General features: G+C 30.4%; 1 protein-coding gene across 1 annotated transcript in view; it reads left to right on the plus strand.

The window, feature by feature from the left end:
* LOC100742753 (neurotrimin-like) overlaps positions 1–17577 on the plus strand; it is a 252618-nt gene that overhangs the window by 206328 nt on the left and 28713 nt on the right. Inside the window, exons 3-4 of the mRNA XM_012386579.3 lie at positions 4519–4726; positions 8652–8810. Coding sequence (XP_012242002.1) covers positions 4519–4726; positions 8652–8810 — 367 coding nt within the window. The remainder of the gene's footprint in view (positions 1–4518; positions 4727–8651; positions 8811–17577) is intronic.

Raw genomic sequence — 17577 nt, forward strand, 5'->3', positions numbered from 1 at the left:
ATGCAGAATATGTTATGAATTTGTTATGAATGAATAGGTATGTTATGAATTTTAAGTATGTAAGTGCTGCCAATATTAACAAATTTATAAGAATTTCATCTTTACGTAACGATTTAAATGGACACATACTTAAAAATATAATACGTACCGTATTATACGGTAAATTTAAAAATTTGTGTCTCTCGATGGAGTTAATTCGTGCATTAGTCAAATTCCAGAGATTTCTAACATAAGTAATGGAAAATAATCACATCGGAATAACGAAAACGAGTGAAACTCGACGCGATCTCAGTTTGATACCGTATGATTCTGTAGACTAGCGATGCAATATCGTTGGGTTTTGGTACCGGTTATTCGTTACCGTGTGTTAATGAATGTTATACATGTTATGACGGCAGTTAAATGATAGTGGTAATAAAACCCGAAATCGCTGGATCACTGTGCTTCATTATTTTAAAAAATATTTCAGCGTTGTGTAATTTGAAATTGTAGAATCAAATTATATGTTCAACTGTAATTTGATATAGAAGCTGCCAGAAAACGTGATATTTGTCGTGACATTCAGAACGCCGTTGATTGGAAAATTAATTTTTAACAATAACCAATCAACGTGTGTTCCGAACAAACTTGAAAGCTCGAACAATCCAGGCCACATCCACATATGTATAATATATGTAGAATATACATATTCTAGTTTTCCATCGGTATACATATTCGAGCCATTAATCAGTATAGACATATTTCAATATTCAATCAGTATACATATTCTAATAATCGATTAGCAGAAACATCATAATACAAACAACAAAATACATACATTATGCTATACTCCATTGCACACTTGTACTTTTTTATTAAAATACAAGTTCCCTAGTACTATTGCGTTCAAAAAAGTGTAAACTTCGATTCTTCTTACCCAATCACTGATATACCGTGGCTGATAACAATAACTATATCAACACACAACATCTGTGTCCACTACCGGACATAAACGCGTCCGTACAATACTGAATATATGTTTTAAGAAATCCATCACTTCCTGGAACAAACAAGCCGTTTATGTTTATTGCCAACGAGGGTTTTGTTCATTCATACAGAGTAATTAGACGGGAAAGAATTGCGTTTGTTAAAAAACATTAGAATTAGAATCTACAACAGTGGTCTCAAATCACTTTCACGGATGAGACAATGTTCAATTTAATTTTGATAGAAAAATATATAAGACACTACTAGAGAGATAAAGATTGTAACAAATTCACAATCGAAGATGGTGAAGAGATTCAGTCTTCGTCTGGAGTGCAATGACTATTAATGAAATCGATACCATACATCGCATAGCGGGACTGTTTTACGTAGGTACACAGAAATAATTAAAGATGTGCTACTCCCACCTGCCCGTGATCGAATGCCAAACGATCGGAACTACCAAGTCGATATTGATTCGAAGCGCATGGCTCGGGTATTAAGCAATTTTTAAGCGAACAAAGTATTAAATAAAGCGATGGAAACCTTATGGATCGACGTCAAAAAATTCGTGAAGGAATAAGGCCAACGAATTTAGAAGAAGTGTATCTACTGTTATCGAAAATGGTCGAAAGTCTATACCAAGAAAGAGATGCATTAAATTAATACAATTTATGCCACCAAAATATGGCGAGACTATAAAACAAAACGCTATACAAACTAGATATTAATGCATTATAAATTAAAAACCAATAAATATGTAAAACGTGAAAAGCACGCTCGCTTATAATATTGCAGCTGATATTAAAAATCGTAATAAAATGTATTAATATTGAAAGATAAACTTTGTTTGGATACTATATAAAGTAATGTTTAAACTTATTCCGCATGCAAGAAACTTACGTTTGCTCCTATCTAATTTTGCAATCTCGTAAACAAAATTAGAATTTGCAACTGTCCGAAAGTATATGATTGTCACTATCGTTCATGTAACATTGTGCTATATGCATAAATAGTGCACCACATTCTCCAATTATTATTGAACGTTTTACTAATTAATAATGCTAATCGAATCAGTTCTTCAATTATTTTAAAGGCTACTACTAATAACAAAATTGTCAAACTAGTGAATATGTTAGTATTTTATATTCATTAATTAGAAGCTACTAAATCTTAAGTTGATATTCAAGCGTAAAATAAATTCCATAGTACATAAATCGTGGCATATTAATTGGATAGGAACTGAGAGAAATGAAAAACGAAGAAACAAATACTAGGATAAGTAAGAGGGAAAAGGGAGAAATAGAAGAAGAAATGGACTAGATGGAGGAATGATTAAGGAAGGAATTTTCTGAAAAACACGAGAATTTGCTCTCGACTTGAAGAGGAAAAATTTTGTTGGCTGAATTCTTACAGCCACGTTCTAATTATCCTGCCTGAATGGTAACGGCGCGCGGCGGACTATAAATCAGGATTGGTTGGCGCTGTATCCTATTGACGCTATACATTATGGTACTCATTGTTCAAACAGATTGGCTAAATGATGTTTCAAAATACTATAATTAATAGCCATGTTATATTTTAATTGAAAGTATTAAATGTGTATGTAAAAGTATCTGTGCATCTATCCGATTATTTGTAAAATTGTTGTACTCATTTAATTTTGTTATGTTCCGTTAATATTGACTTATACTAAGGTAAATACGTGTCCTATAATTATTAATTTATTATTTTCGTTAATTGAACTAAGTTATTAAATATAAAATATTTCTTGATTATAGGTGTACATGATATTTTCTAGTTTTCCTTCTAGGAAATTTTATTCAAATTATATAAACGATATTAAATTATTAAAATATAATAATAAAACATAATATTGCATAAATATCTATTTAATTTAATATTTTCTTCCATAATGTTATAAATTTCAATTTTTTAATGCATCGTCTAAAACTTTATTTAATCATTTCCATGACCGTAATTTTAAATATCTAATAAAATAAATCGAAGCCTTGGATAATAATAATTCGTCGATCATCGACGGATATGTCACGTAAAATAAAAAGAAATTTAAGAAAGAAAAGAAACTTTTTTTCTGGTTTATAATACACTTCCGAGCTCTAGGCATGACTGTTCAAGACTGAATTGGATGATTTTAGGGGGAGTATTTAAATTCCTTTATTCGTGGGAGTGGGAAAAGGCTTCGATCATATATTTCTGAGAACGGATAGAGTGACCGGATGTTATCCCGATGGTCACTCATGCTAAGGCGCTTGCAATTTCGGTATCTTATCGCTTTGTTTAGTCGGATTTCATCTGTGACAGATACGTCAGGTCATAATAGCCTGTATAGTGTACAGTATGTTATACAGGGTGTTCAGTTACTGTTTTAAAATAATTTAAGGGGTGATTTTTGATGCCGAAATATGACGAAAATCAAGAATAAAAGAATTGCGTTTTCGGCTTTGTTTTTTATTGCTATTTGCGTCAGTTCTCTTGTTAGCACTATTGCCGATACACGATTACATTAAGATTGTTCTGTTATTTTATTTTACGTAATGTCAAACATCGTTTGTTTTTACCGGATAGTATTTTTTAATAACTTAATATTTATATTTATCACGTTGTTTTATTTTCGAAGACCAAGAGAAAGATAAGATTATTATATTTAGTAAATATATAATTTTATTATAATAAATATACAAATATCGAATGTGAAAAGTAAAGATTTAAATATCCGAATTAGTACCAAAGAGATTTCATACAGTAAATAACATACTTTACTTCCTAAAAGTATATTATCATTATTAATGTTATAGTAACATAGTATTTTAGTATTTTCTTAACAGTAGTAACACCAAAATTATTTTTAGTTATTAATTATTCCATAAGAGAAATAACATAACATATGTATTTTTTAATAATAATATTAATACTTATTCGTCTCTCCCAATTTGATGTTGAGTTAATTGTGTTAGTAATGAGTTACTGAATATCTCAAAATCAAAATAGTCCTTCTAGGACCTCAACGATCTTAATTACTTCAGTAACTGACAGTTTGACAAGGTAGGAATGCTGTCAGCCTAGTAATATCAACGAAAGGATTAGATCAAAGGAAGAACGGACCCTGTTTCCATAAATTACTCCTACACTGTATTATGGCTTTATCACGTGTCTATCTCTATTGACTGTGAAAACATTAAGTCCTATTACATAAAACGACGTACAAATGTTAGACAAACTTCAAATTGAAACAGTTGACTGCGGCAAAAGAATTTTAATTAATACATTCTCAAAACTGGCTATATCCAGCTTTCATATCAAAGATATTTATAATTGACCTCCTTGTTGTTGTATTAACACATTTGCATACAATAAGAATGAAAAATACATTTGTAACTACAACGTTATGAATAATATGAAATTAACAATTCAAGTTAATGAAAATTCAAGCAAATTTAATATTGTACATGTAAATAAATTATTAAATAAAGTTGCTGTGTATTTAGATTGTTCAAGTAAGCTATATATCTTTATTTCTTATTCTTTTTTCAGGTAGCATGGTTACGAGTGGATACACAAACTATTTTAACAATAGCTAATCACGTGATTACAAAGAATCATAGGATTGGAGTAACGCATACTGAGCGCAAAACATGGCATTTACACATACGCGACGTGAGCGAATCCGATCGAGGTGCCTACATGTGTCAAATAAACACCGATCCGATGAAGAGTCAAACCGGTTACTTGGATGTTGTAGGTTGGTTATTCATTACATTTCATATATTAAATGACATTTAATGATAACCTGTCGAATAACTACCTCCTCATCGACTTCAATATCCTTGAAATAAGTTGTCAAGATCATTATTATGAACTACTTTTTTCTATACGTATAAGGGGTGCCTGATCTTAGTTACGGGGTTATACGGAAAAGCATGTCAGGTATCATGTCGCGTGAAGCTGTCGATGTGTTACCTTTTCATGAATTTTAACAAGAACTTTTTTTAATATCCTTATAGTGGCATATAAACAGCGAAAAAATACTAAAAATTCCAGTCACTGAATTCCAAATGGAAAGGAGTAAGTAGGGTTAGAATATTTAAGTGGTGACAGCTGGTAGCCAGCGTAAGCGGACCGTGTAGGGGCGGTATACGTGAGTGAATCTAAATCCAGTGATGTTATAAGGAAGGAAAAATATATTGGATTTCCCACAAATAAGTACGACGTGTGTTCCATCAGTAAATTTATCAAAATCTATTTTTTACAAAGTTCATTGTATGCGCTACCAAACATAGTTTTGTGTATAATTCAAAAATTATGACTGACTACCGCTTATACATATGTATAGGAAATACTTGTTCGGAGTGATGATCTTGACAACAAATTTCAAGAGCATCTAAATCGGTGAAGAAGTATATTCAACAAGTTCACTAATTTTGTATTGTATTATATCACGTATCTAGTATAATTTATTATCTTTAGTTGGTTGTTGTAATATGTACATATAATATTGATAATATTCTAAGTTTCTTAAGGGCGATGCAGACGAACGACTCTTCGACGTCGCGTTCTTGTTGCGTCATACATCTGTTTTTGTAGTTTTTAAATGGGGAAGCGAAAGAAGACATACGATACAACGAGAAAATAATGTCAAAAAGTCGCTTGTCTACACCGGGCCTTATATGTTGAAACATACAACAATTAGATATTGTTTAATAATACTTTACATGCGTCATATGCATCACATGATTTCTATAAGTAAAAGATAATATCGGAATACAATCTTAAAGAAATTAGTGCTGCTGATAGATTGAAAATGGATCTACTGACTAATGAACAAAAGATGGACAAAATATCCCGAATCATCAATTGATGATTATTGGTAAATGTAACATAATTATCCAATATGATGCTCTGTAAATGCAGTGACTCCTCAAAAAAGATTGAGGGGATTGATACTCTAATTTGATCAAAGCAACGCTTTTGCTTCTTGTGAAATGCTAAAATATTTATGAGCAACCGGAAGCAACAAACAACCCGGAAAATTCACGAGAATGCTCGATTACATCTTGCGGCTGTGACGGAGAGGTTCGGCATAAAGGGATGGAACTATCTACTTGTATAATCCAGACATCTCAAAATTGAGTAAAAAGATGCATTACATGCAAAAGATTAGTTTGCTATGATGCATCTCTATATTTTCATACAATATAATTTTGTATTCTGTGATAGAAACCAGAAATTAAATATAATTATTTATGTCGTATAGTACTTGGCGAGGTGATTTTATTATTGCCATTATTTTATTATATCTTTTTTTAAGTACTTAAATTTTTTATTGATTTTGCACTCGCCCATTAATGTATAATAGTCCAGAAATTAATGTTTCGTATCTAATGCTATCACTCAGGTGGATGGCAGTGGTCAAGATGTATTTATGGATTTACTTTGAAGCATTTTCTGATCATTCGACAAGACAAAGATGGTGATCAACAAATAGTATTGTGTAGCTTGGAAACAATTCTAGGATAAGTGATTAAAACATCCTTAGCCAAGACGTATACCACGCAAGTAATCACATTCAAAATCATCTTGATACTACCAAAGCCCAAGTGGCAATAGTAGACAACATTGTTAACGATCTCACACTGTTCCTAGAGTCAAATGTTTAGTAAATGAATTAAAAATGTTCTTCAACACTAAATATTTTTAACAAAGTAATAACATTTATTTATTAGGAAGTTCTAAATACACAAATACGTGTAATTTTATGAAGTTTGTGATGTTCTAATATTTCACAAAAGTTCAAAATTCTCGAAGTTTTTAAATTTTTGAAGTTCATAGTACGAGAGTTTTGTAAACATAATTTGCGAAAATCCTATTTCTGTAGTTCCAGTTCAGAATATGGATTTCTTATTAATTTCCTTTAATTTCTGAAAATGTATTACATGCTCTTTCCATTAATTCCTAATGTATATTACTTCCTGTTGCGTAAACTTTTTCTTTCAAACTTCTCGATAAGTAAAAATTCAGAGATACCAAATAATTGTCGAACAATATTGTTTTGTCTAAGGTCACTTTGTTCACTTACAACTATTCTTCAATTTAATACGCTTCAAGTGGAATGCATGTTGTACATTGTACATATATATGTACTTGTACGTTTCCGTTTGCTGTCTTTAAAACGAGCAAAAGTGCAGAGAAAACAGAGAAAGGAAAAGCAAGAAATAGAGTGATGAAGTAGTTAAACAGAACGATAGGATGTATTTCTCAGTAGCTTTGGGTTTAAATGGATAATTGGATTTTGAACATAGTATAGTAAACATAATTGCTTCTGCGATAATAAAATCAGATAACAAACAATGATTCAAATATTGGTAACTTGCTCAGCAAGATCTCAAGATGTTAAATGTATTTTTCTTTGATTTTGATATATTATTGATTATCTTTCTCTTATTTAAAACTGTATGCCTATATAGATATCTACGCATACATTTCATATACATAAGTAATTTAATTTTTTAACATACTCAAATATTTACTTATAAATATTGAAAATTCTTGATTAATTAAGCTTAATTGCTGTAGCATTATATATCCGTATTCACTGTGCTGTTGAATGGAAAAAACAATACTGTAATAATTGTTACAGTAGTAGCTGAGGGTGTATGCGTCTTGTTATTGATTATCTACTTTAAGAAATATTTATGGTGGTTTTATCATTTGTTTCTTGAGAATTGGGAAAAGTGAGTACTTCTTCTTAATTCTGATCAAATTTCTGTTTAGTGATTAGAGCAATGCTTGGAACACCATTACCTAATTTTACTCCCGCGTAATAGGGCGTGTACTACTGTTCGAAGCACTCTGTATTAGGTGGATCAAAAAATAATATCGGATCTTTTGCTGAAAAATGGTTTTAATCTTCTTAAGCTTAATTTACTTCTTAATTCGTTAAAAACGTTCTCACTTTCTTATGAAAGTGGGTTCTTTCGTGTCATAAATTGTGTTTTTTGTAGCCTTTATTACTTCAATTTATGACACCTATACATATTAACAATAAGTATTTTTTACCACTATAAGGGCAAATATTATAGAATTTTACACAAGAATTATTTTTAATGCTTAATATTAAGTTACTTTAATACTTTGAATATCATTCGGATTAATGAAAATATCTTTAAAGTATTGTTGAAGCAGAGATGGGAAAGTACTTTTCTATTTTGATCATACTCAAATATAATTAATGTTTCTAGTTTGATGATTTTTCTTTAGTAATTCCATATCTTTTGAAAGAATATACGATTTAGAAACTTCATACAATTTCTTAGTCTTAATAATACTTTTGTTCTCTTGTTGAAACTTATCAGGATTATTTTCGCTCGTAAATTTCTCCGTCGTCAATTACGGTAAAAATACAAATGCATATTTATTTTCAACTAGAGCCTTATTTATAAATCACACAAGAATCGTTTAAAACAGAATAATAAAAGTTTACATCGTAGCGAACTAAAATGCGGCAGAAAAATCCGACTAGAATCTTTAGAAAGATTTAACGTAATAATTTATAATGAAAATAATAAATAATTTATAAATAATAATAATTTGTAAATAAAATAATAAATAATAATAATAATTTATAACCTTTCCCTTTTTAGTGTAATTTGTAATTGTTCTCTTTTCAGTTCCGCCCGATATTTTAGACTATATGACAAGTACGGATATGATAGTCAGAGAAGGAAGCAACGTTACATTACGTTGCGCTGCTAAAGGATCTCCAACTCCAAATATTACATGGAGACGAGAAGATGGAGAAACTATACTCCTTGGAAATGGCGAAGAAGGTAAGGGATAATGTTGAAATCTACATCTGGTGTTGAAACCTAACCTTACACCTAATGTAAGGGCGTCAAATCTAATCTATTATTTTTTACCTAATATGATATAAATGCCATACTGAATTTTAAATATTAAAAAACTATTTTTGTTAGACTAACATTAATACAGTTCAAGTAAAACCGTCCATATGTGTTTGGATGCTTCCAAATTATTGCAAGTAAAATATATCTTGTATGAACCTCTTTAAACTAATTTTTTAGCCTTTAATTTTATCATCTGGCAACCATATACAATTAATAGCTACTGATAAAAACAATAGTTAATATTAGTTAGTATAGATATAAGGGTAATAATTAAAGACTAATGAAACCTAATCTTGCGGAGTTAGGTTATTATGTCTCTTGAATGCGGGGATATAATAGTAATTGAAATACCTATCTAATCACACTCTAAAAGTTTAAATAAGCTTTATAAAGTTTCAGGTATTCGTTATAGATAAACATAAAAGTTGAATTAAGCAGATGTATTCCTTCCTAAATAATCAACAGTAGAGAAATGTTCTTCAAACATAATATAACTTTGAAAATAAAACAAAAATATCAATTTTTTGATCGAATTGCATCAAATGTTTAAATGTTCATTAATGTTAGGTCCAACTACAAGTAATTAAACAAAAAACTAAATAAATGATATTCATTAAATATCTTTTCACAATTTAACAATTCTAACATAATATGTAAGCACCTCACCATTAGAAGTATTTTTGAAATAAGTTTTTTTCAAATTATCTTCCTAAAAGATGATTTGTCAATTATTCTTAAGTGTTTCATTCTTCCTTTATTGATGAATGTGTGCATGTGTATGTGGGCGCGGATACAATTAAACGATAGATACCTGAAACATTACGGAAGACAAGTGTGACGATGGTTAAATGAACATTATCCTTGAAGATTGATGAATCTGGGAGGTGCAATTCTTTCCTTTCTGAGATTAGATCTTGCACTGCTATGTTTTCACATGGGAAACTTTTACAAGAAAAGTGCATCAAGTGCACTTCGCAGAGTGTTAGATTTAAACTCTTTGCCGTTTGTAGTTTACCAATAAAATAATAGATGAAAAAACTAATCAGTTATATATTTAAAATTATACAAAATAATTACAATTTTGTACATATACCGCTTTAGTATAATTTTCTTGCAGTATGCCAAATGTAGTACTAAGTCTAGGAAACTTCACAAAATTTTTCTACATGTATGTGAGTATAAGAATAATTAAAATTTTCTTTATATACATGTGTGTATTTTGATTTGTAAAATTTAACATTATTTTACATTAACATTTAACATTACACAATTTTATAAAACAAATTTAATAAAACGTAGTAACTTAAACCAAATGTTGATTTTACTACCTACTTGCAAATAGAAATTTGTTTACATTTACAGTAATTTCGTTGTAATACGGAACAATTTACCTTATCGAATATAAATATTGTTTCCTTTCTTTAAATAAAGATTTGAGGAAGTGTATCTTATTCGCATATAATTAGGTACCTATTACATTTTGTGCGATTATTATACAATTTCCTAAAATCAATTGATAGGCAGAGTGTAACTCGTAAAAAGCGATAAATAACTGCAATATACACATCTAGCAAGCTGTTTTTAGTAAAAATGGGACGTTACTGGCACATTTCACAATGAAATAGCTGTGTCTCAATTTTTCGTGTACTTTAAATTCTATTCACTTTTAGATTTATAAAATTTGTCAATACATATACAAAGGGTTAAAAAATATAGGCGATATTTATAAAGCGTGATACCAGATTCCAGATAATAAAAAAAGTTCATGTAATTTTACGTTAATTTTACGTTAGAAATATATTTTTTTATTTTACAGTGTTGTGAATAACATTAGACTCTAACGCATTGTCTGCATTATTTCTTCAATATTTCTAAGAAATGATTGACAATGTTTGTTATACTCTTGATATGGCTGATATGTTAAGTAAAACTGTTATTGTGTAGGGTAAATTGAACGCTATAAGATATCAAATGTTACATAACGAATTATTGCCTTTCTGCGAAATAGAAGACAAGAAGACAATTTTTCAACATTACAATGCTCCTATTCATACAGTCGCCACTACAGAAAAGTGGTTTCAAGATTTCGAAATAGAATTATTACCATGGGCAGTATTGAACATTGATCTGAACCCGATCGAGAACCTGTGGGGAATTCCAGGAAGAAAAGTCTACGATCAGGAGAAGAAACCTATCTAAGAAAATATCGTTGAACTTAAAAAAAAAAAAATATGTTAGTGGGTAGTGTACCTAACAAATTAATAAAAGTAAATAAAAATAAGAAGAAGTTCACGAAATATTGAATGGAAACATAACAGAATTAACATCGAGTTTATATTTTTTCACAGCTAAAAACATAATTTTAAGAGAAACTTTCATTTTTCCCAGGCTTCAAAAAAGAAAATTTTTGTTCCTTGTATCTTCAATTTTGTTTTATATTGTAATATAATGAAATTATATAAACAATTTTGGCAATTTTTGTTTTAATATTATGAAAAATTTAAAAATACGAGTGAGCTTATAATTATTCACAACATTTTATTTATTTAAAGTTACACCTACCTCTGAGGGTTATTAGCGAATATCATATTATACTTACAATATGTACTATTATATATTAGAATAATCTGCTATTGACTTATGTACGGGGTGTATAAAAAGTAAGTATAAAAACCACGACGATACGAATGACGATGTCATTTTCAACTGCTATGCTGACAATTTGGTGATTATGATTTAATATTGCGACATCTGTATGCAGGTCGATTCCGCACCAATTGACGTAAAGAAAAATACGTTAATCATGGCCTTTGCTTGTGCTTATTCGCCATTAGACCTACATAAAATAATTCGTCGAATGAGAATCACTCACTTGACAGTGCGACACATAATTGGAGAAGAAGGCTTACGTCCTTACAAAATTCACCACGTTCAAGCACTCCAACCAAATGACTACACCACTCAACGAAGTTTTTGCCGTTGGATGCTACATAAACTGCAACGCGATGCACACTTTTTGGAGCGTGTATTTTGGAGTGTATCATTTACGGATGAAAGCAGTATTTCAAGTTGTAGCATCCTCAATCGACAAAATGTCAGGATTTGGACTTATAGAAATGTTTGTGCAATGATTGAAAAATTTAATCTAGAACGATTCACCATAAACGCATGAGCAGGAATTATCGAAAATCATATTATTGGCCCTACCATTCTGCCTACATCGATAAAAAGTGCAACAGCATATTTGCAATTTTTATGTTCATGTCTCCTAAGCGAATTACATGAAAATATATTACGGCAGAGTCGTCACTTCATTTGTTGCACGATGGTGCTCCATATAGCCGACCAGATCACTAATTTTTAAACGAAAAGTTTGGATCACTGTGGATAGAATGTAGACCTGCTCTTCCCATGCGGCTTCCTTGTTCATGAGATCTGATGGCAGCGGATTTTTTTCCTTTGAGAGAAAAAACTAAAAAACTGTTTATAGTTCAAGTGAGCAAATTCCAGCCGTTGAACAGATTTCAGTCGTTGAACAGATTCCACCCGTTGAACAGTTACAACATCCGATTGAATGTGGTCTTTACCATACAAAATCAATACGTAATCTTGGGAAGAAACTTGGCGAAAATGTAGAAGTGCGAATACGTAATTGTGGAAAGAGGCAAAAAAAAAAAGATGAATGAAATAAAGATAGATATGGCACATACATGGGATGTATAATAGTGGATCATCGATCATTGATCGTACACAAATTTATGTAAATAAAATTTGCAAACAAACATAACGAATTTTAAAAGTCAATCAAGTGCATTGTGTATTATTGTTGGGTTGATTAATTGGTTTATATGAATTTTTATACGTAACTAGAACTGCATGCAAAAGATTGTCACCTACATACGTATATTGTAGAAGAATAATAATTGAGGAATATAATATATTGACACATTTTCGAATTTTTAAGATGAATTTTCCTAGGAGATGGTAGAATAAAAATATATTTTCAATATTCAGTTATATACCAGAACCATATCAATACGATTAATAATACCTAATTCTGGACAAAAAATTCTCTTAAGTCAACTAATAAATTTTTTTACTGATTTTCTGACTTTAATGTCATTGAACTAAAAAAAAGTCTTTTATAGACTCGAAGACATAAATCTATCAAAAATAAGTAATGAATCTATGGTATTTTGTATTATATAGTATTAGTCTAGTAATCCGCATAACTAATGTTATCAATAAGTTCATATATGTTCAAGAAAGTCGCAAAAATACATGTTTAATCCTCAAATCAAATGAAAGGATGGCTTTAATGTAAAGTTGGTTGACAATATATTGAATTTTACTTGTTATATATGTTTTTCACCTATAGCTCTCATTTTGTACTTCAATATTTTTAAAGATCGGTCTATAGGTTTTCTCAATAAGATTTTAACTAATACTTCTTGTCTTGCATTCGAATATTCGAATTGTTTGGTCAATGAATTATTGACTTGCTCATGTTGCAATATTTACAGCGTACGCCGTTTGAAAAAATGTTTCCGATACACATTTATACGAACACGGTAGAGGGCTAAGAAATATATGACGTACGATGAAGGTACAATGAAAATTTATCACCGGCGGCTTTCAAACTTATTTAGCGACTATGATGCGTGATGCAGCGGTCCTGTCGTTGCACTGCACCTGCACGTTGGCATGCCGATGACGTTAGAATGAAATACACAGGCCGCGTTTCGCACAATAATACCAAGTAATACGTACGTACTGATTCGCACACGGCCAATTGCAAAGACTTTATTCGCGAGACACAGTAACGATTTATCATTCCTTTGTCTTTCGACCGCATCGAACTGCTGCCTACATTCTCTCTCTCACTGGAAATGCCGAGCCAGTTACAAGAAAAATGTCTCCTGTATTTTAAATGCCTTCTCGTGTGTGCTAGGTTTTGTAACACCCAGACAAGTTCCTTCCGAAAATGTTTGGTCTGATCCATCGTATATTTACGGTAACGGGTGGACATATGCGTTCAAAAATGCTGCAAAAATGAACATATATTTCACTTAGGTTAAACGTCTAAATTGCTTCTACTGCTATTGGAAATAAAAAAAGACTGTGAAATTCCAGCAATGATATTTTTGAAACCAATGGATACATCGATAAATCACGTTTCAAATTTTAATATATATTACCAGTAAATTTTTGAACAAATGATTACGATTTGTTGATTATACAAGGAAGTGATAAAGATTGCTTCTAACTATTAGTTTTTCATTAATTCATGCATTCTACTAACATTCATGTTCTGTTTCTACAAATCGGCTGAAGTTTTTGGATACTTATCAGCGGTAATGTAGGTATATTTTATGTTTCTCTTTTTTTCAATATGAAACACGTAATTGCAAATAGGATATTGTGCACATCTTTAGAGACAATGCTTGTGCTTCTGAAATAACAATAAAACGTCTAAAAAAAAAAAAAAAATCATAAACGCAGTAGAAAAGGTTTTGATGAATAATCCTTAATCGAATTAAATTGTGACTTTGATCATTCGGCTCTTCTTGCTTGTTTGCCTTCACTTTCTCGAATGCATTCTCGATAGCTTCTCTATTCCTCTTTTATGTATTTTATTTTTTGGATTCCATTTTCGCGGAAAGTGGTTTGCTCGCATTCACGTATGTGTGAATAAAATCGTAGACAAACGGTCAAATCTATTTGCTGGAAACTGTGCGCAAATACGAACGGAAAATAAAGTTTTGTCAATACATGTCACAGCAATGCGCGATTCTTTGTGGTTCGGAAAACTTGTTTATGGTTCTTGACCTCATTCGTAAATTCTTTTAGTTTTCCAACAACCGTTAAATTTTCGATTCTATATGTATTGTTTGTATTTCAATACTTGGCGTTCAAAATTTACTGTTTAATTTAAATAAAAAGATACTTAATTAAGAACCTGTATGAAACAAAACTGTATAAATAAAAACTACAGAAATTATTTAAAATTTCATTATGAAAATCATTAGAAAAATCTAATTTATTCTTTACAGAAAGTATACAAAATTCTTTTATTTTTACCTAGCTCTGAATAGAATTGAATTTAAAATTGAAAAGTTTGAAAATCAAATTACTGTATCTTTATGTGATTAATCTAGAATATATATTCATTAATTTTACATACATATGGGTGGTAAAAAAAGGAGTTTAGACTTTAGTAGTTTATAATCCTCACAGAGAAGAACAGAAAATGATTAACCCTAACAAGGATCATAAAATCAATTCTGTCGATGTGAAAACATATACATTCCTTTGTTTTTGTTATTTGTTATATGTATCTTTTCTCTACTTCAAGTTTGACGTACATATGTATAATGACAATCTGCATAATGAAATATGCCAACAGGGTTCGTCGCTTGTGATGATATCTTTTTAGCAAAAATTATTTGCTTCAAAAGGATAAAATAATCAACTTATTTCGTCAATCAGTTCATTTCAGTCAACTGGAAGGCCTGATAGTGTGTAACACAGCCTAGTTATTAGTATTTAATACATAAGCTATCAATGATTACGAGCAATTAATTAAAATAGGAATGTAGAGTATATTGAGTGGTTCGGTCAGTGGTTTACAGTTTATCTCGTATGCAAGTGATTACAGAGGGCAGAGTCGACAGGCGTTTCAATAACATAAATTGCTTCGCGCAGAGATTAAGCGCTTAGGTAGACAAAGTTAGAGCTCAACGAATCGAAAATTCAACCGGGAACGGCCAGTGTGACCGCCTTTTAGTTTTCCACTGTGAGATTTACGTTCTCCGACTGGCCATGCTCTATGTGCGGTTACTACTGTATTCACCATTGACACTACCGTACCAAAAATAGAAGCTGAAATCCTCTAACGAGCAGTATACATAATTTGAAATAATTTCCTCTACAAGTTTGGTACAGTTTTGCATCTTTTATAATTTTATCTCTTTCTTCTACTTCGTATTTTATGTTCCCGCTATCTTTTAACATCTTTCTCGTATTTTCAATTCATGTCGTAAGAAATGAATCAGTATTGAGTATATTTTTATTTTTCAGAAGAATTTCATCTGATTAATGAACAGACTATGTAAAGAAGTTAATTGGTATTAAAGACTGTGAAAATTATGTAATTGTATGTATTGTATGTATTGTATGTATTGTATGTATTGTATGTATTGTATGTATTGTATGTGTATGTATATTGTGATGTAAGTTACCATTATTTGTCAATTATATGCATGTAATAATAATATAATGACAGGAAATAAATACAATAATGGATGATATTCTTACGAAAACATATTTAAAAATTAAACTTTTAGCGAAAATCGTATTTACTACTTAAATTAGTGACGCTTAAAAAAAATAAAAAAAACAATTTGCGTGGCAGGTGGACGACATTGTTTATTATTTTAGAATTTCTTTCCTTCATTCCCCGTGTATATTAATGAATTTGGACTCAACAATCGGTGCATATCATTTGCTCTCTGTTGTTGATAAGAATATATTATGCCTAATAACAGGCAACGTGCATGCGATAAATAATAATATCACATATCACACCTCTGTCAATAAACATCAAAATCATATTTCATCCATTCAGCGAAGTTTTTATTATTGAAGTTATATTTCTGAAAATATTAATTCTGATTTAAAAAGCAAGAATATATTCTCTCGTACAACTTAATTGAAAAATCACAATGAACATTCCAGAGAAAGCTACGAATTACGACATCAGCGCTTTCAAGCATGGATAGAATCGATTTTCAAGAGCGCATAATTATCCTTTTTTTGACGTACAATCATAAGATGCCTGTCAGGTGGTTCATTAGATTCAGCTTCACCAAATTAGTCTAGTTACTCGAATTTAAGTCGTTTGAATTCCAGTAACGTGGCTTCAAATAAATGTGTAACGAAAAATAAAGGTATTGGTTATACATTATGTATGTAAGATATTAATTATAATGTTAATTATAATTCTGAATATGATACGAATTTTATGCATATACAGTGTATACGTGACTGAATATAAAGTTCAAAAGAAATCGACTTGGTTTAGGCAGTTAAATGTCAAGAAGTACGAAACTCGGAATAACATAACAACTGCTATTCTCTTCAAATGAGGAAATAGTTGAAACCAGACAAACTTTCTTGAAGCTTGAAGTCAAGTGACTTGATGAAATAAAGATAAGACAATATGAAAGGATATTTCAAGTTAGCCAAATACATAAAGGGGTTTCGAGTTACTTGCATTAATTTGAACGAGGCTTAAGACAGAATTCAAATTTCATTTATCAAAGTGAAACAAAAGTTTATACATACAATCCAATCCGTGTTATAAGACACATTCTGTGTATGAATATTTGCTATAATCTTTCTTTATAATTACAATAACACATAATTATTCGATTTAAATTCATGTTATCAAACCATACACCATTTTCTATGATTAGGTCACTAGAATATACAAATTTGAAAAATATTCTTGCACCTTCCAAAACTTTATGTTAGACTCTGTATGTTCTTATTTTTAATCGAGAACACCACTTCCGTGGAATATAAATACTTAATTCCTAATAAATTTTATTTTAGTATTTTTGGCATTTGTGGGTAAAAACGTATCATCCGTATTGTTGTGGTTTCTCAAAATTAGGAAACCTCCGAG

This window comes from Bombus impatiens, unplaced genomic scaffold, assembly GCF_000188095.3.
Source record: "Bombus impatiens unplaced genomic scaffold, BIMP_2.2 scf_0396, whole genome shotgun sequence".
In the NCBI taxonomy this organism is placed as follows: Eukaryota; Metazoa; Arthropoda; class Insecta; order Hymenoptera; family Apidae; genus Bombus; species Bombus impatiens.